We start from the raw sequence: 23,419 nt of genomic DNA, 5'->3' as shown, positions 1-23,419 counted from the left end.
ACTTGAAGCATTACAATGACCTTTCAATAGTCTACTATCCGTTACACAATGTTATCCCAGTTGTTTAATATTCTCGTCTGCTACTGGCTGACACAGTTAAAATTAATCATCATTTTTAGGATGAGAATGTGTACATCATTTAAGCACCGCAATTTAGGTATTGAAAGCAAAGGGTTACTGATAGTTAATGATATGTTTAAAGTTATTCCATATGATTGAAAAATGAAAGAGAATATGCAGATTGATGTTCATAATTTTGGTATTAAATCCAAAATTGGGGATCGAATACACACACTGTCCGATTTGATTTCTAAGAAAAGACATGATTATACTACTGGACAATTTCAGGGAGATTATACTTTACAAATACCAGATGGGTGCAATCAATACAATTCTGGTAAGGAAGAAACTAAGGAGATCATATGAAGCGTACCCATTACAAGGAATTTCAAGAAGAAGACGCCTCTCTTCTCTCGGAAAAAGCACCCAATCAACCCAGTCAACCGAAGATATCTCCATATTAGCGAATTTGGAGGCCCAGCTTCCTTCCAGCACTCGGTTCGTAAACCAGGCCTTGGGATCCCTCCTCCCTGGGAGGAACCTTGAAGCTATTAAATATCAGAGAAAGAAACCCACTTACAAGGCGCTCGTACGTCAATTACAAGATGAAATGGTTAACAGTTCGCCGCCCGGCGATACGACTTCGGTCGGAATGATGATGCTGAAGGTACATCCGGTACTGAAGAGCTCTCCTGAACTTCGGAGTCGGAGGAAACTTGACATACAAGAGATATCCTACTTGACAGTATCAACGCCTCCCTACTTCAATTCAATTGTGACAATGAACGTGATTTGGTCATTGCGAAAGACCTTCGGGAATTAGCTGCTGCTATTTCCACAGGAAAGGACCTCATATATGATGGAGTCCAGGAGCATATCAGTCTCAGACAAGTTCGTGCAACCCGGAATAGGGAATAGGGAATACGGAAGAGACTCCTCTTCAGAGTTCACTAGGAACTCTTTAAGACGAACAGATGCCACCTGGCTACACACTTGTTAGATGACCAGCCTTTGGGGACTTCTGGTCCTGACAATACCATCGCTCACTCGTTCTACTTGGGGATCTTTAGGGGGCGGTGGTCTCTACGGGGGTTGAGTGTCGCTCACCTGCGAACTCTGGGCACGCGGGCTTAATGCCTTAAATTGCGAAGCTGACGGTGGGGCTCGCCCCCACGGCCACCGGTCCTTCGACGGGGCGACCAGTGATAGTCCCAAAGAGGAAGGGGTCTGATTTCCTAGTGCTATAATAGTAGAATTTTATCACTCTCCACCTTTATTTTCTGTTGGAGTTCACCCTCTCACTCTTTCTGTTAAAAAAATGGTCACCATGCCCCAGCGCATGGGTTTATGATTTTCACCGGCTGTCCCGCTTACTTCCTTCCGTCCATTTAAGTTACTTTTCGTTGGGTGTTCTCAATTCTTTATTATTCTTTCTTGTGCCGGTTATAATCAATTCCCACTGAGTACGGTTTTAACTGTCCTTTATTTAATTTAATATTGTTTTATATAGGTTTTGTGTATTATCGTTATGAAATTTAATAGTTTCTGTTTTTTATTGGTTGAATAAATTGTGGATTTAAGTGGTTTTATGAAATTAAAAGGGTCAATTACAAGGTCACTAATGGGATGTTTTTATCTGTTTTAACTGTACATTGATTAATCACCCCATGTCGTTCACTTGAATGATGACCTTCCTAGCGCATGGGTACCTTTTTTTTTTCCACCGGCTGTCCGAGTTTCTTCCATCCGTTCATTTAAGTTACTTTTAGTTGGGTGTTCTCCATTTTTCACTTTCTTTTTATATACCAGTTACCAAATCGTTTCCCATACAGTATGGTTACAACGACTCCCCTTCTGTTGTTAAGTAGTTTCATTGGTGTTTTTATAAAGGTCAATGTGTATTATTGCTGTCATATTTGGTATTATTTTTTTACTGGAATAATAAATTATGGATTAAATAGTTTCAATGAAAATGCCACTGGTCATTTTTTAATCTTAAATGCATATAGATATAATTACTCACCCAATGTCATCTACTCGCAATGACTGATGACAATGTCAAGCTCCCCCCTGATTTTATCATGTTTTAATTTTTATTTTTATGACCGAATTTTACTATCCTGCTCCCTTGGCTGTGTTCCCTGGCCATGGGGACGGTGGGGGTCCCGCTTGTCCATCTGTGCGTCTCTAATTGGATGGCTTTTCTCTCTGTATTCTTTTTAGAGTCTCATCTGCCTACACGAGGCATTGTTTCTTGAAATTTCAATGTTCTTAAATAGTCAAAGTATTAAAGCTAGAAATGTTCCTACTTCATGATTCTCCAGGATTTATCCCCAGATACACTGTTCGTTAACTATGCCCGACAGGCCCCCCTTCCCAGCAGAAATCTGGAGACCATCAAGTACCAACAGAAGAAAGCCTCTTACAAGGCTTTAGTATGTGAGTGGCGGGAGTCACTGGCTTATGATTCAACCAGTGAGTTAAATGCTGTTGGGTCTACTTCATCAATGATACACCCAATTTGTACTCCGCTCCTGCAATCTCACATCTAGAGGACAGTAAATTCGTCAAGGATGTTTTGCTTGACAATATATATATATTCCTCTTTATCCGACTTCCTTTTTGGAAGGTTATCCAAAAAGAAAATAAACTTTGACAAGAGTTTGTATACTACGGCAGACATACTTCCATTTCTGAAATGATATGAAGATTACTTTTACAATCAGGCAAACCAGGTTAATCAGCAAACGTCCAAAATGGACATGCCTTGTGAACTTGAATCATTACAATGACCTTTCAATAGTCTACTATTTGTTACACAATGTTATCCTAGTCGTTTATTCTTGTCTGCTACTGGCTGACACAGTTGAGATTAATCATCAGTTTTAGGATGAGAATGTGTACATCAGTTAAGCACTGGAATTTAGGTATTGAAAGCAAAGGATTATTGATAGTTAATGATATGTTTAAAGTTTTTCCATATGATTGAAAAATGAGAGACATAATGCAGGTTGATGTTCATAATTTTGGTATTAAATCAAAAATTGGGGATCGAATACGCACACTGTCTGATTTGATTTCGAAGAAAAGACATGATTATTCTACTGGACAATTTCAGGAAGATTATAATTTACAAATATGAGATGGGTGCAATCAATACAAGTTTGGTAAGGAAGAAATTAAGGATATATATTTTTAGAAAAAGACGTGCAGTAATTTGTCTCAAGTATGGGGAATTTTAATACAAGTCACAACATGGTGCCTCAAATACTAAAGAGCATCTTTATAGATTTGGATTTGCATCTGATAAATTATGTTCCCTTTGCAAAAAGGAGGAGACATATTACACATGTATTTCTGTTTAGTGAACAAGATCAAAGAACTTGGCAAGGATAGGTGAGAATTGAGGAAAATAGACATCAGTGACTGGAATTTGATTTTTACGGGGATCCAAGGAAATTCTCATAGAATCCCATTCCATTATTTTCATCATAAAATATATAATTCTTCCTGATCAAAAGGAGTGCAACCTTTACTTCAAGGGAGAGAAATTTTAATGATTATAGATTGTAAAGATCAAGGAAAGGAATTAGCAATTAAAACTGGTAAGGGGGTAACATTTATTGTAATGGGAGGAGTTAGATATTTAAGGAATTTAAGTGTAGTACTTGGTTTTAGTAATTGTTAGGAGGTTTGGTGTTATTTGTATGTTTTTTTTGTTTGTTTTATTTTAACTTTCTTACACACCCATAATTAATGCTTCCCTGGCAGTATAAGCATTGTAATTATGTAACTTAAACATTTAAGTGAGATTTTGGGCAGATTCACAGGATATTGGGTCGGGGGGGGGGGGGGGGGGGGGTGTTCCCTTCTGTTTGATGTGTTTGTCTCCTTTTTTTTTTACATATGAAATTTTTTCTTTTTCATTTTTAGGGCCAGCCTTGCCCAGAGAACTCCCATGTCATATGTAAGTGGTTTAGTGTGTTTGAGCTGGTTAGTGCGAGTAGTCGTAGGGGAGATTCTTCAAAATGGCGAATACTTTAAAAAAATGAGAGAAAAAAAAAAGATGTCCGCAACCGGGGCATTGACGCAATGTGATTTCTGCTCAGTGCTCTGAATATCAAAGTAAAGAAATTCAACAAAGCGCTGGTAAACGGTGGGAGTAACTATGAAACTATGACAGTGGTGTGCGATCTGGGGTGCGGTCGGGTTGAAAGCCTCGGCCACATCCTCCAATCCTGTCTGGTGGTCGCCCCCTGGCGGACCAAGCGCCATGATCGGGTTCTACATGTAGATCTTCTCGTGACCCAGCTGAGGGGGCATGGTTGGAACGTCCAGCGCGAACAACCTCAGCTGGGATACGCAGACCCGATATTATCACGGGGCGCGACGGTCGGGCAATGGTGATGGACGTGCAGGTTGTGGGTGATGCTAACATGTCGTCGCTTGCTGCGGCACATACATGGAAGGTCTCCTACTACCGTGAGAACTCGGGCATCAGTGATTGCATTGTAAAACACTTTGACCATCAGCCCAAGTTCTCCACACTCGCCATCAATTGGCGGGGGCTTCTTGCTGAGGCCTCTGTGCGCACGCTGCAGAGCGTTGGGCTATCGCGGGTGGACACCAAGCTACTTCGAGGGTTTGGCTAGAATCTACCGCATGTTCAAAGCACAGTCAGGGCGTGACTGACTGCTCCGCGATCGCTCATCTGTTGTGTCTCAATCCTGGGAGCATTTATCACATATCTGGCGGGAGTAACTATGACTCTCTTAAGTTTATGATTTGCGAGTGCGTCCCTTGCTCGCTTCCAATTCTCTTTGTTGACGCACTCTATTTTCGTTACCTGAGTTTTTGAGTCATAGTTATTAAGGGAGAGCCTCCTCATGGCCCCGCCGGGCAACGTCTAACTTGCGTAGACGGCAGATCTCCCTTAACCATTTTGTTTGGTGTTTGTGTGCCCTTTCCAAATTCTTTCTGTTTTGTTATTGTAGTACAAATTTAGGACTACAATTAGGGGCACACACTTTTCTTTTCTTTTCTTTCCGTTGTTTCGTTTCCTAACCGTTTTGTTTATAACCACAGTATGAGCGGCACCGGTTTCGAGAACGGTGCTGACGTCGACCAGGACAATTCTATTTGTCCAATATGTTGTCGGAAATTCAAGTCATTCGCAGGTCGACGTCAGCACGAGCGGAAGTCCCACCCAGACGAATACCATTCGGGTGTGGCCAACGCCATCAGGGCACGCCCGAAGATGAGGTGGGATGAGGAGGAGCTGAGACTGGCCGCGAGTGCGGAGATTTCCGCACCCGCTTCTGTACACAACATAAATCAGATCATTGCGAAAGTACTGCCGCACAGAACCATCGAGGCCATAAAAGGCATGCGGCGTAAAAACGCCAGATACTCAGCCCTCCTCAGGGAAATGAGATGCCAAGGGGGTTCGGATGTGGGAGCAAACCCTGCCGAACCCAGGCTTGAGCAAGCCACGGAAGAAACTTCTGGCCCTCCTTCTTCCGTGGAGACATCGGTCGAGGCCGCCGCTGCGGTCTCGGCCGATACGGATGATAGCTCGAGCCCAACGCGTGCTTCGAGTGAGGGAGCCACTCCACCGGTGACCCCTAAAGAGGCCTTTGTGAGGATCTCTGGGGAGTTGGGCCTTCGGGTCCCCTCCCCATAGGGAGCTCAGGACCTCTTGATGGGCAAGCTGGAGGAGTGGCTCCCGAGCGCCACCTCACGATGCCGCCCTGCAGCCCCTTGGGCCGACCAGCAGGGCGGGACTAAGAAAAGAAAATCCCAATGGAAGTACCGACAGACTCACATATCTGGTTTAATTGTAATTAACCCATACTCTTTTGGCATCTCCCCATCAGTCGGGCCGCGTCTGGAAGGCCTGGCTGGAACCGCAGCGTGGCGGGTCGGGAGAGTCCAGACTGGCGCGGGGTCCGCCCGGTAGACGAGCCATCGTCCATTTCGGCCGACGCCCAACAACTGACTCGGAATGGTGTGGACCGGGGGAAACCGACTGTCTAATTAAAACAGAGCATTGCGATGTCCGCAACAGGGTATTGACGCCATGTGATTTCTGCCCAGTGCTCTGGATGTCGAGTGAAGAATTTGAACAACTGACTCAGAACTGGCACGAACCAGGGAGATCCGACTGTCCAATTAAAACAGAGCCTTGCGATGTCCGCTCCACGCAATGTGACTTCTGCCCAATGCTCTGAATGTCAAGTGGAGAAATTCAACATGGACCAGGGATTCTGGATACCCATATGAACAGAACAGAACATCGAATGCAACCAAGACCCCAAGCAATGGCAGAGAGCTACCCATACTGGGTACCCATACTGGGTACCCATGCTGGGTACCCATGCTGGGCATGGGTCGATGACAGCAGAGCTTCTGGGGAGGTGCCTTCCATTTTTTCCTTCTACCCTTTTCCCTATCTTTCTTGTGTCCACGACTCCTTACTTCCTTCCGTTGTGTGGCTCCCGGGATAATAGTGTAAGACTAAATGTATTTTCTTTTCTTCAGGGCCAGCTTTGCCCGGAGGACTCCGAGGTCATTTATGTCACACGTAAGATACCGTGCGTTGCGATATAGTTTAGTATAGTATGTGTATGTGTCTAGTAGTAGGGGAGATTCTCCAAAATGGCGAATTCAAAAAAAAAATAATAAAATAGCCAAATGCCTCGTCATCTTATTAGTGACATGGAGATCATTCATCAATTTGGGGATAAGAATATGTACACTGGCCTGTGAAGCAGCTTCTTGTTGTTGTTATTTGAATTTATTTGGCGTTTATCATTTCCCTACGAATATTTACGCCAAATCATTACTTATGAAATTACTTTGAATTCCAAATTTTACCCTACATCATTTTCATTTTTTTCAAATAATTCAAAAAATAATCTGTCATAAGAATATCAAATAACAATCTCCCTCACTAGCCTCATTTGAAGTTGCCCAGTTGATGATCATATTTTCTAACCAGCCCAGCTTGGTACCTTAAGCAGGCTTCTCGGCAAGGAGGGGGCTGTGATTGGCTGTCCACCTGCCTAGGCCACTCCAATACATGAGAACTCGTATGCCCACCTGTGTTGCCTCACTGCCAGCAGGCCTACACTTACAGTGCCAAATAAAATGATGGCACAAAGATTTAGAAATAATCTGAAATTTGAGATGCCATGCAAAAATGTCACAGCATGAATGTCCTATACTCCTAATGCATAAAGGTGTGTCATATCATGGCAGACGTGCAGGAGTACAGGGAATCTGGAAAACTAATATGATTGCCTTTCAAAAAAAAATGCTTGAGTTGCATGGAACATTCATTACACTTCTCGACAATGGGCAAGATAATCAACATCAATAATATCTATGTGCCAAGAATTTTTCCTGGTTTTTGCATAAGAAGCTGAAAAGGTATTAACAATTACCAGTCTAGTGTTGGTTTTTGTTTTGTTTTGTTTTTCAAAGAGAGAATAAATTCAACTGATATCCTTTCTCCAGCATAATAGATGCTTACCACTTACAGCAGGTATGAAGTTGAACAGTACTTGGATGATATTCCTGAATTGCATACCTTTAAGATTTACAATGTTCAGCAGTTCTACAATCAGTGGCCACCTTACATTCTAGCAGACTGTTTAAAACCTGATGTATGTGGTACAGCGGGCCCCAAGGATGAAAAATGGCCTATAGATCCTTGGGACTAGGGCAGCTTCTTTCTATCAAACTATAACAATAATTCTTAGCAACTGATGAATGATAAGGGCATGGAACAGACATGTGTGTACATTATGACAAGCTAAAAATTGGTCACCCTACAGAGTGGCTCATTACAACTACTGGGCAAAGGGTCAGTTCAGCGGATTATTCTACATTTCAAAAAGGAGACCATACACTGAAACTGAACATTGTTACCACAGTTTGTACACTTTGAGGAACAAGGTGTTCACTCTGACACATGACTCTGTCAGCATGGTAGTGACATGTCTTACTTTAATCACACACTTTCCCTACTACAGTCAATACTGGTAATTCCTGGCAGTAACTAACCACCTCTTGCAAGTCACTTGCTTGTCCACTGCATTTGACACCTTGCTTTACTTTCCAACTAATGCACAAATCAACTTGAATTCCATGACAATATTTCTCCCCATACCAGCAGCATTTTCCTCTCATCATATCACTCATTCACGAGTATCAAGCTGGCCAACAAAGCATCAAAGATTTGTATCTGTAACACACACTTAATGCATCATTTACAGCAACACTGCAACTTGTAGAAAGTTGAATGGTTGTTACTATAGATGGTGCAATTATCATTATGTATCAAGTATTCCAACTCTCTTAAAAAACACAACACAAGGATCTCGGTCACAGAAATGATACATAGCTGTTTTAAGCTATACTCTGCAAGAGACATATGGCTAGATATATGGCCCTTGAGAATTGCTTTGCATCATTTCAATGCCAAATAATTACCTTTACTTCTTCATCCTTAAGAATCTGGAACATTCCTGCATATTGCAGGTGTTGGTAGGTAACAACATATTGACCACAGCTGCATCTGCTTCTAGTCTTTCATTCTGGTTGGTATGAGATGCCAAGAGAGTCTAGGGTGCCTCGCTAGCTACTCATGGGGCTTGCGTCGTTGGATTCTGTGAGGCTACTCTGACGGTCCAAGCCATAGTGCTTGTTGAGTGGAATGACAAAAACTGTGATGTCATCACCTGAGCCCTGCTTGTTCTCTTTCAATGTTCTCCATCCATTAATCCTCAGCACACCTCGGGCAGCCATGACCAGCTCCTGAGCTGCTGATGCATACCTGGAGGAAAGAAAAAATACATGCACATTTCAGGTTTTTATCATCAAAAGAGGCCTCAGTCCTATTCAACAAACATTCAATTTATCGTCTTTGAAAGCAATTTACCAAACTACAGTATCTAACACAGATGCACGAGCCTATCTAAAAAAAAAAAAAAAAGCAAAATCAACCAACATAACACTTATGAATCTTCTGTTTTCAAATGTTAGATGTTGCATGTGTATGCTACTGAGTGTTTCATCAAGTATCAGTTACACATCACATGTGATTAAATTTCTCAATCACATGAGAAACAATGCTTGAAGAGCTTACTTTTTATAGTCATCTGGTGGAAAGCTGTCCAGGACTTCATTCACCACTTCAGCCACCCTTTCATTGGACAGGACATCCCACAATCCATCTGATGCCATGATAAGGACATCTGACTCTGTGAGCTCCTTGTCAAAGAGATTAAAGACTTTGACCTGCACAAAATAGAAGGACACGTTGATGTAACTTGATAGTATATAATTGTGAATGCACGACACTAGATAATATGAATGACAAATGCAAGAAAATCTGCAAATTTATGTCACATCAGCCTTTGGCCAGTGAAATATTGGCTAGAATAGAGCATGAAAGAGCATTTACCACTGCTCTAAAATAAAATTGATTTTTCCTATTTCTTTAATACAGAATAACTAAGACTAAGACCACGACTGAACTATAACAAAGTTAAAGGAGACCTTCGGATGATTTTCAGATTTTTACATTTGAACAACTATAAATTGTTATACGGAGGACAGAGTTTCAGAATTTGTGATAATTGGGATGAAGAATAAGAATATTTTCAAAATTTAGAACAAATTGCAATGAACAAGGATGATGAAATGGCAGAGTCCCATAAGAATGCATGAGTTGGGGCTCATGGAAGCAGAACAAAAGAAGAAGGCATGCATAGATTATACACAGGTGAACTCGCAAGCAAGCGGTATTGTTATGAAATTACACTGCTACATTTCTGAAATATGTGAACCTCCTATGTCATCATCCTCGTTCAGTGTAATTTGTTGAAGGTTTTTCAAAGTATTGTTTCTCTGCTCAAGAACCACAATAAATTCCACAAATCTATACATGGAGTTGTCGATTTATGTACTACATGATGTGAAATTATGAAAATCGTCTGGAATGTCCCTTTAAAGGACAAGTTCACCTTCACAGACATGTGGGTTGAGTGAATGCAGCAATATTAGCAAAACACATCAGTGAAAGTTTGAGGAAAATCAGACAATTCGTTCTAGAGTTATGCACTTTTGAAGTTTCTGCTCACTGAAGGCTGGATGAGAAGACTACTACAGCTTGTGATGTCACATGAGTACAACGATATAAAGAAAATATAAAGAAAATTCAACATATTTTCACTTTCCTCGCTTAATGAAAGGTCTTTTGACTTCCCTCTTTCAGAAGGCAAGGGGAATAATATTACCCTTAACATACGTCCGTGACGAGTTGAGGAAATGTACACTTTTTTCAAAAAGTAAAATTTTATGAAATTCTCTTTTTATTTGCTCTATGTCGTTGTACGCATATGATATCATACACTGTAGTAGTCTGCTCATCCAGCAGTAACTGCGCAGATACTTTAAAAATTCATAACTTTTGAACGGATTGTCCGATTTTCCCCAAACTTTCACTGATGTGTTCTACTGATATTGTTGCATTCACTCAGTCCACATGCATATGAAGGTGAATTTGTCCTTTAAGGGATGTCACACGGTACTAATTTGACCGATCATAAATATATTTTAAATCAAGAAATTTTCATGTGCATGAAATTTTACTTGGAGCAAAGATTCTCAAAAGTAAAATGTACATGAAAGATTTTGTCCACACAATGTATTGAATGCCAGTACAAGGCTGTATAAGCTTCCGAAATCAACTACGAGCACCTGTAGTATATATGTGCATTCCTTTTTTGTTTTTAGGGGTTTTTTTAACTACACGTTTGGTAATGTAAGTTTAGTTTTGTTGTGTTTTATATCGGTCAGGAGTGCATATTCAACAAATCCTTACATTACTAGTACATGTAAATGTACTATACTTGTAAATCCAGTAATATTTGGTACTTTGCAGAAGTTTCATGCTGCAAATGTTCCTGGTTTCACAGTACAGGCCTCAATATTAGCGGTGACCCAGGCCCACTAAAAATTGATGTGGGGCTACCAAATTTTTGAAAAAGCTCTCTTTTGGTAGTCCGATTGGGCAACTAAGATTCAAAATGGATCATTACATTTGCTTTTGTTTTGGGCCACCACATACCTTTTCAGGCCACCAAAATTTCATATTTAAAGATCTTAGCAGCCTGAATAGGCCACCAATGAGAAAAGTTAGTGTCAAGCCATTTATAACAATTATTTGTGATATTCTTCTCACAAGAACAAAGATAATTAAACTGAGAGTGTATTTCATCAGAGAGCAAAGTGAAAAACAACTCAAGCTCACACAAGTATGACACCACTGGGGGGAAAAAAATCATCATTGTGAGAGGACATACCGAGTCATCTTGTGTAATATAATACAAAATCTCTCCATTCTATAAAGTACAATATCTTAAAACAAAAATAAAATGGAAAAAAAACTTCACTTTTTGATGAATGCACTCACCTCAGGGACAGGTGTGAGGAATGGTTTGATGTAGATGTCAGTGCTGTGGACTTTAAGTTCATGGTCTCCAAATCCTCTTGTTACACCTATTGTTGCTAGTACCCGGGCCTTCTTACCCTCACCATAAATGAGAGGAAATTTCAGGTCAGCCTCTGTCACTTCCTTATATGCCCTGATGGCAGATAAAAGTAGATGGAAGGCTTTTTACAAAAATTGATGAATACATTGTAAATTAACAAATGAGTATGTTACATAAAAGCACAAAAATGCATATCTAAAAAGTGACATACCTTGGTATTTACATGCATACAGATGAATTCCCAATTGGATGAATAACAATCAGACTGGTAGTCATATATTATGTGAACTATACCAACAACATAAACAAATTATACATTCTTATCTGAGTTACTTTGCACTAAGTTTAATCACATTGTTGGTTTACATGACACATACCAATGATACATGAAAGTACTCCTGTGAAATGTTAAATCACATTAACTTGTTACATTACATCAACATCACAATGACAACAAATTGTTGATCAGTCAGTAGCAAACAGTGTGCATACTGCATAAAGACAGCACACAAACAAAAAGAAGCCATGCAGACAGGCGTAAGCTCGGAAGCTCCAGCCTCGAAACAAAAGAGCAAAAAGATCTAGCTTCAAAGAAAATCATTTATGATATTACAAAGAAAGCCAAGAAGTTATTATGTGATTAGAGAAGGGCCAAAGGGCACCTAAAGGGACTGGGGCTTGGACTGTGCACTTTGCACACATTCATTCTACATGTACCTCTCCAAATCATTTTTTGGCCCTTTGGTCGTTTGCAAATGGCACCCCTGTGTTTATTTTTATATGTTTCCTGAATAACCAGTAGCACATAAGAACGAATTATTGTGTAGTAATATTGCATATTGTGTTTCAATAACATGTGGACATCAGGTCAAGATATGAACTATCAAGAAAGGACAAAGGAAACAAACAAAATGTAAAACAGAAATAGTCACTACAAAGTACAGTACAGTCTGACCTCTCCTATCCGGATATATCCGGACCGGCACTCATCCGGACAAGGGATTTGGATATATGGAAGACTCGATGTTTCATACACACAGCTGCCTACCAAATGGTAGTAGCTACATTATGTACATTATACATGTACAAAATGTACATGTAACCTATTGCAAGTAGTGTACACTGAAACTTTTTCTTTGCTATCGGTCCCAAATTTTGGGTAGTGACTGTATGAATGCGTGTTATTTAGATGAAAATTTAATGTGAATGTATGCCAATTATGTTGGGAATAATATGTAATTCATGTGAGTTTGTGTAAGAATTTTGTTCGAGTTTGAAATTCCTCTTTCCCCGTAATTATTAGAGTGAAAAAAGAAAACGATCACGCCGAAAAAGGAGGCCGGATAGGAGAAGTCGGACTGTACTGTATGCCCAACTCACCATCCTGTCATGTTCTGGTCCCGATACATTAGTTTCTTGCCCAGGTCCTTTCTTTGGACCCGCTTCTGGAACTCGAGGTGGGAGAACTCATTGCCAAGGAAGTGGGGGTTACAGCTAGCTACTTGTTGTAGTCTCTGTCTCTCAGTGGTGGGAGTGAAGTCTGTTGACATGGGGATGATGTCGTATCCCCGGCAGATGATTGCTCTATATCACAGATCAACAAATAGAAATACACAAATGCACAAAAGAAATACAAAATTTGTCTTAAATATATCATAAGCTATAACAGATTGCAAACTTAATTAAATGATGTGGATGGTGTACTACTTAAAAAGATTCACAACTTGCATACCGCAAGCCAACTTTCAGAAGTGCAGACCTTCCATGCTTGTGTTGTTAAAGCACTTGATGAAAAAGGATGTCAAGATTTAATTTTTTTTTTTAAGTTTAAAAAGTTGACATGCAATGCTTCAGTGTAGATGACACTATACATCAGGAAGACAAAATTGTCTCTACACAAAGAAAGCCTGAGTGATTGAAACGGCTGTTCATTCCACCTTATGATCAATCAAATATTACTGCCTGGAGAATTGGGAACTTGTCACAACAGAAATATGATCTACGGTAAAAAACATGTCAAGTTCTAGCATGTATGCACATACTACATGTCTTGGGGGCTCAAGAACATGAATATAAGAGAGCAATGATGATTGAAGAATCTTAAAGGAGAATGAAACCTACATACATTGTATATGTGGATTGAGTGTGTGCAGAAATATTTGTAGAATACATCAGTGAAGTTTGAGGAATATTTGTTCAAAGATTATGAACTTGTGAAGTTTTGGCACAGCCATCACTGTATAATAAGATAATGATAAGACAATATAAAGAAAATACGTTGAAAATTCAATATATCTTAACTTTTTTGGCATAATGAAAAGAGCACTTGACTTACCTTTTTCCTATAGCAGGGAGAATAATATTACCTTACACATTTGTCAGTAACAAGTGAAAGGAAATGTGCACTTTACATAAAAAATGAACATTTGCAGAATTCTGTGTTCTTTATATCACTGCCTAACTGTGATATCACAAATTGCTGTAGTCTTCTTGTTCAGCAACTATGGTACCAAACTTTAACATTCATAACTTTTAATGGAGTGCTTGATTTTCCTCGCATTTCACTGATGTGTTCTACTGATATTTCTGCATTATTCACTCAATCCACACATACGACTGCATATTTGGGTTTCATTCTCCTCTTATGGTTGTGAGAATGGCAGAGTGAATAAAAATGATCCATAACATGGAAGCCAGACCAAAAAAACAAACAAACAAAATCCATGAATATGAGGCTCTCAGAGGCTCTGACAAGAAAAGGTTTTCAAAATGGTTCTTATGATTTGAAGGGATAATAAATATATTCTTAAAAATTCAAAGTTTAAAAAGCTTTGAGAATGGACGACTTATGGAAAAGAAGGTGAGAAGAATAAAGTATCTCAAAGGTTCTGAGAAAGGAAGAGATCAAAAAAAGACTCTGAGAAAGAAATGGCAACAAAACAACTCTGAGAGGTGAAAGGTAATGATCGCAGGGTTGAAGGGTTAACAATAAAGGTTTACAAGAATATAATATTGTGTGCCTTATTCTGAGACTGAAACATATGATGTTATTCAACATAAGCTAAGGTATGTAATGTCAAATTTAAGCATATCTTACCTTGAGTCACCTGCATTGGCCACATACAGTTTGCCTAGAATGAAGACAGCTACCAACACAGTGCAACCTCCAGGTATATGATACTCAAGTTTTTCCTTGCGCACCTGTTCATCCTGTGGAAATTAAAAAAGATACTAACGCAGTGAAATGAAATCTCTGAAGGAATGTCATGTTGTTATTCATTTCCAGAAAGACATGACTAATCAAAGGACTACTGGCTTTGCAAGTTTGTTGAACAAAAAACGGACGAAAAGGACAATAAATTCACTATAATTTTAGTTCTTTCAGTCACAGCATTAAATGTAACCTCTCTCCTCAAGTACATGAACTAACCACAACCTTTCCTTCAAAAATTCCCAAGCCAGTGTGCATCAACAAGGCAACCCATGGACTTCAAAAGCATGACTGTTTGTCCATTTGTGGACAATGTCTCAATAAACTGATGGTTCATTTGAAAGAAGTTGTACCATTTTCAAGTTACAAACCCTGACAGCTATGACGGTGTCGTGTTGAGTTAAAGTCCACTTCAAGTTTTGTTGGCAAGAGACTGGCAGAACACACACAAAAACAAAAACAAAACTGAAGCACACCAATTCTTTAGCAGTTGGAAGCACACACGCAAAAGTGCTAATTGACCAACACAGCCTAGAGGGAGTACACTACCTATCACATTGGTGTTGGATCTCAAACAACTCTACATAAACTGCCCCTGGTTTATTTTGCCAGTAAGAAAGATACAGTTAAATCTTTTTTTCTCATTATATAAACTTTGTTCAATCTCCAGCACAGATAACTCACCATTTCAACAAATGCAGACTCGAATGCACCAACAATGAGGCTCTCAACAGATACTTCCTTCTCACTGAAGGGCCACTTGTTGGGTCGCTGGTCCCCAGAACGTGTGAATTGCCGCTGTTCAACTGAACTACTGGCCAGGAGGTCATATACCGACTCCAGCTTGGACAGGATTTTATCATGCAGCACCCTTGATGCCATGACAGACACCCCACATCCAGCATGGCCATCAAAAATACCAAAGTATGTGAATGGAATTTGATCTAGTTCCTGAAAAGATATAAGAGATATGATTCACATTTTGATACATTGAGAAAACCAAGCTCACACTGCAAAACAAAACAAGACAAAATTCTGCATACAATACAATGTCAACTGCAAAAAAAAAAAAAAAAAAAAAAGCAGTAAAAAAATTGAAAATGAAAGTTCATACTACATGATGTCAATTCCAATTGGCAGAAAGCTGACTGCTACATGCGATGCACTTTAACACAACTCAAAATTGTCATTCTATAAAAGTAATATGAATACCAGTACTTTGAAAGTCTTTCAGCACATGGCCAGAGCCCTGACATTGAAAAAAGACATTTCACGGCCCTTCCAAGACAAACAACTTCGCCTTGAACTGCAGAAAATAATAATCCCATATAACAATACAACCTACAACGTACATGGACAACCATTAAGTGAAACCATTCACTTGTTTCCTATGAATTCCTCAAACCCTACCTGTGAAAACAATATTTGGTAATAATTTGCAACACTGACAAAAGTAGCTATACATTCATGAACACTGTGACAAAGTGTTTCTGTTATCTGACTCTGCAAGGACTACAACACAGAATCTACATATCATGTTGTGCATTTCATGCTGCACTAGAGATGATACAGTACGTATAAATCAGTAAAACATTCTAGTGGCATGCACATACAGTGGATACTTCTGATTCCCCCAAGTATTCTGACATCTTCTACTCAATGTTTAAAAATGACACAGATGACTTATAAGTTATGTCAAGGACATGCTGAAATATGAACTCTTATGCTTCTTTCATGCTAGTCACTCTCAGGTAATCACCTAGGAGCTTCAAAGGGGAATCAAACAGGGAACACTTGCGAGAAATTTCTTTCATCCTTGCAAATGATCTCCCACTTGATTTCTATATCCCATGCATCTGCAGTGTGTAAGTACACGCTATGGTGCATGCAAGACATTTGACCTTCGCTTTTAACACGAGCGTTTCACTGTGATGCCCTTTCATGCTACAACTTCACCCACATGAACTTGTGAGTTTTACATACAGCTTGTATATCAAACAAAGTACAGTCATGTTGTCAGGTTGTCCAATTCTATAGCATGACTCACAACTTTAGAGCATCTATCTGGCCTCTAATGTCATCCTTTTTGGTAGATCATTTCATACCATTCATGCCGAGTCCTAAATTGTCAGGTAAATGTGTCAAATCCATTACACAAGCTACAATGTACTTGTAGATGTGGTTTTCTGTGAAGTACCTATTGAAGGTGAGCTCAGGTTACACTCAATTGCTCTGACAAACTATCAGGAAATAAACATGCACACAAGACTGTCTCAAAAAGGCTTTCTTGAAATGGTACAAAAATTCAACCTTTTTCTGAATCCCGTTTCCTGGGCTTGTGTCCAGCGTTTTCTCCCTGTCTTTGTGGCTAATCACCATATGCCTGGCTGCTGCCTGGTCTTCATTCCGTTTACTCTTCCCAGCATTCACAACCCTGATTGTGAGAGAAAAAGAATGAGAAACTGAAAAAAAGAGAGCCACACACAGTATATTCACCCATATTACATGTACCTACGTGACAATTCTCTACGGTAGATCTAAATATACTGCATTCTTCAATATCCACAAATCTTGTGGCAAAAAAGGTCCTGTAGCTGGAGGATTAGCAATATTTGTGACTCTTTTTCAAAACAGATGTGAAATACAGAATATTACAGATCCAGTAATCCGTAAATTCCCTTTAAAATTTCGAGGTTAGTTTTTCAAAGTCAAAGAAAATTTAATCTTTAATTTCATATTCTGATTACTAATCACTGGGAAACAGAATGATATGGAAACTGTCAATGTCAGCAGTAATTTATAACATTTCATTACTAACAACTGTAAAAGTGGATATTTTCACGGCACTAATTTTTCGCGCTTGGCCGGGTGAGAAGAGTTTCACGTGTTTTTAAATCCGCGGAATCAAGACATCAACCAAAGGAAGATATGGCATGCAAAAATATTCGCATGCTTTTATTTTCACACTAGTTTCTTGTTGCGCGAAATGCGCGAAAATTTCAACACCGCGAAAATTTCCATCTTTTACAGTAATTTAATTGATTCTAAAAGATTTCTTATGACTATAACTTTCCATAATTCCACATAATCTCTAACCCATAACCAGTGGCGGATCCAAGGGGGAGTGCACCGGGTGCATGCCCCACCTTTATTTCTTGCTAAAACAAAAGAAATAAAAAGAAAAAAATGGGGGGCGCGTGCGCTTCCCCCCCCCCCCCCTTTAATTTTGTAAAGGCACCGTCCTCTTAACAGAATTCCTGGATTCGCCCCTGCTATACACATCCAGACCCAGCTTGTATTTACTTCCCACCATGCTTTCGACTAGTTTTTTTCAAAAATATCTTGAAATTTCTATTTGTAAACATAAACAATCGAGTATTGTCACTCACAGACACAATGTTGATAAGTATAAGCAGCATCACTATTTTCACAGAAAAGGAATGCATCGACACAGAATAACATAAAATTTCACCGAAAGTCCCTCCTACACACATTACTGCAATGGCTTGGCTACACAATATATAATGAGAAACACTAATTTCCAGAATGAATGCAGCATCTTCCAACTTTGACAGCATGCACTACCAGCTGCTCTGGCGTAAATATGCACATCATTGACATTGCCCTAAAAGGTGATTCTAACAAGCATGCTATATGCACAACCACAGGCTTATCCCTATACTGTAGCAAGAACTGCAGAGATAGGATGTGATAGACTTCCACAGCAACCATAAAACTAATAAAAAGCTATACTCCATCTACAAAAATGTGTACATCCCTATTAAAACAACCAGTAAGTGGTAAATAAATACATTCATTTCTAATAGCAGACTTCTTTTTTGAGTGTTCACGATGAAGGCCATAAAATACAAAGAATCAAGTGGCATCTGACACTCTCAGCAAAGGTGCATGAATTAATTTTTCTTATTCATTTTAATACATGATATCACACAATATCAAGATATGTTCATTAACTAATCAAATACCAACATTCCTCCTGGGTAATGAAACAAGAAGTGAAGACAAACTACATTTCAACTATGTTAATAGTTTCTACATACTTGCATTCAGATGCCTTGTAATTTTGCACTTTTCCTGTAAGTTTAGAATGTGGGTTACTCACAACTGGAAAATATCCATATTTGATGCACTTGACAAGTGCATCAAAGTAAAACATAGTATGTTACATGATTTGCAGTCATGCGGCACTCCAAGTACTGTCGAGGATGACTTACTCTGCATATCCACAGTACCATGGTAACTTTGACAGATCTCTAGGAACCATTATGGGCCTGATCACAATGTCCGTTGCTATGGTAACTTCTTCCGAGCTGAGCTGAAGAAACTCTGCCCTGGAGTATTCATATTTCTCCTCCTTCTCTGGATCGTCTTCTGGTGACTTTTCATTGTGCAATCTGCCCGCATGCTGAATGGTGGCAACATTTGCCATGACATTGCTGACAGCTTGTCGAAAGCGGTGCATTGCGGCTTGGAAGATGTTTTGAAGATGTCACCGCAGTGACACAGCAAGACACAGACAGTTGGTTAAATGGCTAGTTGGATGGCTGGCTGGCTGACTGAGGTGGCAGGTGTGTAGCATAGAATACCTGGTTTAAAGGGAGATAGAAATATAAGAAAGCATTGATTATACATGTATGTTTCTATTATCTTGCACTTGATCTTGACACAACTGTCACAAATTTATGACTTTCCTCTCACATCATAATCACTGCAATTTGTTTCTAACCGTCAAATTCTATTGTGATGTCAGTAGGAAGCCTCCGACCATTCCTTTCCTTTGCAATCCAGTCACTATGGCCTGGCCCTTTTTTGAGCACTCTGCAAAGGGAATTTGGCACAATATGAATTATTTACTATTATCATTATCGGTGCTTCATTCTACTCATACAACTCTATGCTAATTTGCTTGATTTCCTTGACTGGCATCCAGTGCTTTGCACTGTGTAAAAAGTATGTACTTTACTTTTCAAAAAAGTTTAATCTCGCCTCCTAAACTTGGCCCAACAGATTTAATGTAAAATCAAACATTTTACTGGAATGAAACTAACAAGATTGGTTAAATTACATTGAATATATTTGTAGTACTACATATGTATCATACATCAGATCCATTCCTGACAAAATGTTAGCAGGACTACCATGAACAATTCTCTTATACTCCCATGTCAAAAATCAGACTTAAAAAACAGGGCCTGCACAGTGTTTTTAAAAGTGGGGGCTCTGTTTACTTTTCTGGTACCACTTCTGGGTTTCGTTTAAGTCACTGACAACAACAACAACAACAAAAAGGCCTTAAGCACAATTTTCTGATGCCACTTCCGGATTTTATCAGTTGACAAGCAAAAGAAAAAAAAAAAGGCCTTCAGTGGCAGTCTTCTGGTACAACTTCTGGGGATAATCAGCTTGGAAGAGAACAACAAAAGCTTAACCATGTTTTTCTGGTGTCACTTCCGGGATAAAAAAGTGGGGGCCCAAGTGGTTAGACCTTATGTATTCCTATGTATAATGCAAAAATAGTGGGGGGGGGGGGGGGGGGGGGCTGAGCCCCTGAACTTAATCTGAACATGATCTGATCTGAACATTTTACTAACAGATCTTTTCACCAATCACACTAGAGAAGACATCATCTTTCTTTCTTTTAAGGACAGTTTTATCTCTGGATTATCTATTAAAGAAGCATTAACTAGCTGCTACTGATATCTGCATTACTATCAAAGAACACTAAGCTCAATCTGTGGCATGGAGTAGCAACAGACTGTCCTCGGTACGGGTGCTTGACGTAGAGCCCCACTCCAGGAGGTGTGCAAGGGGAGGGGACCAATGGCAACAGGGTGAACATACAGAGTACAATGTAGGCAAGGATCATGTCACATGTCAGTAAATTCACTATCATCATTGAAGCCTTCAGGAGAATTTTGACCAGCTCATTGAGGCATATATCACTACTGAGGCAGACCTTCTGCTCTGTCAAGGACAGTATTTGGACACTTTTACCGAAAGAAGTGGCATTATTTCAGTTTGGGAATGGCACATCATGCTTGAAGGGGAATACAAGTCAAATTAAAAGTTGAGCATCAAATTGATCATAGATAAAACATTTGCAAAATTCAATTTTCTGCTATGAAAGTGCAAAGAAATAATATCATTCCTGGTTGAGTAACTTCAAAATAGTGATCGTGAGATTCAGGTGAGGTCAGGATTTGAAACTGGGCAATATTTGCATTTAGACCAAAAATAACTGAATAAAATATTTCACAATTTTATATACAAACAAATGGCAAGTCGTGAGGGGATGACAACATTGTTTCACTATTTGTACATTCATGCTGAATGCTCAAGAACTGTTTTGTGAAAATTACCGAAAATTAACAATTTCATGACTTATTTCATTTTCATCTGAATTTGACCAATTTTTAATTGTTTTCCTCAGAAAATTTTACTCTTTCTCTTCAGACTAACTTTCTACCAGTCCAGATTTATTCTTTACGACGAGACAGAAAGTCAGCAGCTTTTGATCAGGAATATTTAGCACAAATGGAAACATTGATTGTCTTGTGTTGATTGATTACCTCTGCCAGTAGGGGAATCCTACGGCCAGCAGAGGTTAAGTTTTCATTCGCTGACAAACTGGAGAAATGCAAGTGCCACACAATCTACTTGATTGCTTCTGCCTTAGCATGAATTCACATTTCTCCAAAGTACATGTATGGGTCCTCATGACATGCACATAAAGTTCATCAATCTTGGTCTTGAATCATACGGATTAACCTTTGATCCACTTTGTATGAAGGATATCTTCTTTATTCACTCTATCTCCCTTACAAAGTAAGCAAGTATTTTAAAATACTGAGTTAAAATATTAACTGATGTGATGTGTCTGACAAACGCAATGCCTGCTATTTTGAATTCCAATGTGACTACGAAGACAAACATCATGACTAATATTCACGGGCATGTCAAAAAGTGCAGCAAAAAGGAAGCATAATGCACCTTTCACTGACGTCACAATGTAAATACAGCAGCGCGCACTCTATCAGTTACAAACGCGTGCTCAATCAGGTAGCCTAATTTACAAACCCGAGTTAGAGATTTTCAACACTCCAACATGGCAAATATGTATAAAAATTCAAATTGGCTGCCATGCAGCTTGTCAGACAAATCAAATAAGTCTGTTATTGAAGTCATCATATCACCATGCTTTAATCAAATTCCAATGGCTAATGTCATTCAGAACTGAAGATAGGGATCTTTGACGGTGGCCATATTGGAATTCAAAATGGCGGCCGACCCCGTCGTCAGACCTCTCGGATCCGGCAATTTTTGAAATCAGCGCCTCAAAATACCCCTATATGCAAAATTTCATACTTTCCGCCGGATGTGAGCATCTTTTTCACATATCTGCCCCACTAAAAGCTTTCTTGTGACAAACGGGTGGAGAGCATCACTTCAGCTGCCTCATATCTTACAACCATGTCAACAATTCATGTGCGGCTTAATTGTATCGGCCTTGAGACATCTCTGAAATATTGGTCCAGTGGTCATCATTCCTATGACATAAAAAGGGTCCAGGGTGATGTTTCACACAAAGCTATATTTTACTAGTAAGTAGAACTAAGCCTTTAAGTGAGTCTTTTGAGTTGTTATCGGCATTATCATGGTTTCTGTTTTCACTCATTTTGTCCACTTCTGAGTTCAATCAGCAAACAAACAACAAAAAAGAAAAAAAAAGAAAAAAAAAAGATCTTCAGCACAACTTTTTGCGCACTTCCGGGTTTTTTAAGCTGACAAGCAAAAAAAGAAAAAAAAAGAAACTAGAAATGTCGCTATGGCGACTGATGCCTCCGCCATAATGCATGATTCTCCCAATAGGCGTATAGTACAATGTCTTCACAATGTGTGATCCATGACATTTTCACATAACTGGCAAAATATTGAAATGACAGGTTTGTCAGAAATGTCTTGAACTGGGTTTGCCATAATTTTCTAAGAGTGCAGGTATACATATTTGGGGAATTTGGGGGAAGTTTATGCATTGAGTAATTTCAAAGGTATGGAGAAAGAGTGTGATAACGGTACAAGATATATATATATATATATATATATATTTTTTTTTTTTTTGGGGGGGGGGGCATTGAAACCTGGTCTTTGACCCTTAACCTTTGACCTTTGACCTTCAGGCTGGAAATTTCCTGGAGAATCTCCATTAGGTAATGCATGTACTAAGTTTTGAAACTAATAATGCAAGCATTGCATATACTAGTATGATGAGGGAAATAGTAAAATTTTGAGGAGTTGACCTTGACCCCTGACTATTGACCCATGACCCCTAAATTCCCTAGAGAATCCCTGCCAGACAGTACATGCGTATGTACCAAGTTCCATGAAAATACATTGAACCATTTGCGAGAAAAGTGATATTGCAACATTTTCACCTAACCTTTGACCTTTTGACCTTTGACCTTATGACATGAAACTCTCATTGGAGAATCTTTATGCAGTAGTACATGTCCACACCAAGTTTCAAGAAAATACATTTGGGCATTGCATAGATATGGGGGAAATTGCA

The 23,419-nt window shown here is 39.3% G+C and overlaps 1 protein-coding gene across 1 annotated transcript in view; it reads right to left on the bottom strand.

Moving 5' to 3' along the window:
* Nucleotides 1–6,507: 6,507 nt before the first annotated feature.
* Nucleotides 6,508–23,419, bottom strand: part of LOC139724924 (protein phosphatase 1H-like) — a 37,127-nt gene continuing 20,215 nt past the window's right edge. Inside the window, exons 2-9 of the mRNA XM_071636044.1 lie at nt 19,068–19,439; nt 17,143–17,266; nt 15,517–15,783; nt 14,719–14,831; nt 13,002–13,205; nt 11,543–11,714; nt 9,212–9,363; nt 6,508–8,899 (exon numbers count right to left, since the gene is read on the bottom strand). Of these exons, the coding sequence (XP_071492145.1) occupies nt 8,701–8,899; nt 9,212–9,363; nt 11,543–11,714; nt 13,002–13,205; nt 14,719–14,831; nt 15,517–15,783; nt 17,143–17,266; nt 19,068–19,315 (1,479 nt within the window). The 5' untranslated portion in view covers nt 19,316–19,439 and the 3' untranslated portion in view covers nt 6,508–8,700. The remainder of the gene's footprint in view (nt 8,900–9,211; nt 9,364–11,542; nt 11,715–13,001; nt 13,206–14,718; nt 14,832–15,516; nt 15,784–17,142; nt 17,267–19,067; nt 19,440–23,419) is intronic.

Source organism: Diadema antillarum, unplaced genomic scaffold, assembly GCF_040938485.1.
Source record: "Diadema antillarum isolate AM-2024a unplaced genomic scaffold, OU_Dant_1.0 seq00000005_RagTag, whole genome shotgun sequence".
Taxonomy (NCBI): Eukaryota; Metazoa; Echinodermata; class Echinoidea; order Diadematoida; family Diadematidae; genus Diadema; species Diadema antillarum.
This window is presented reverse-complemented; position numbering and strand designations above follow the sequence as displayed.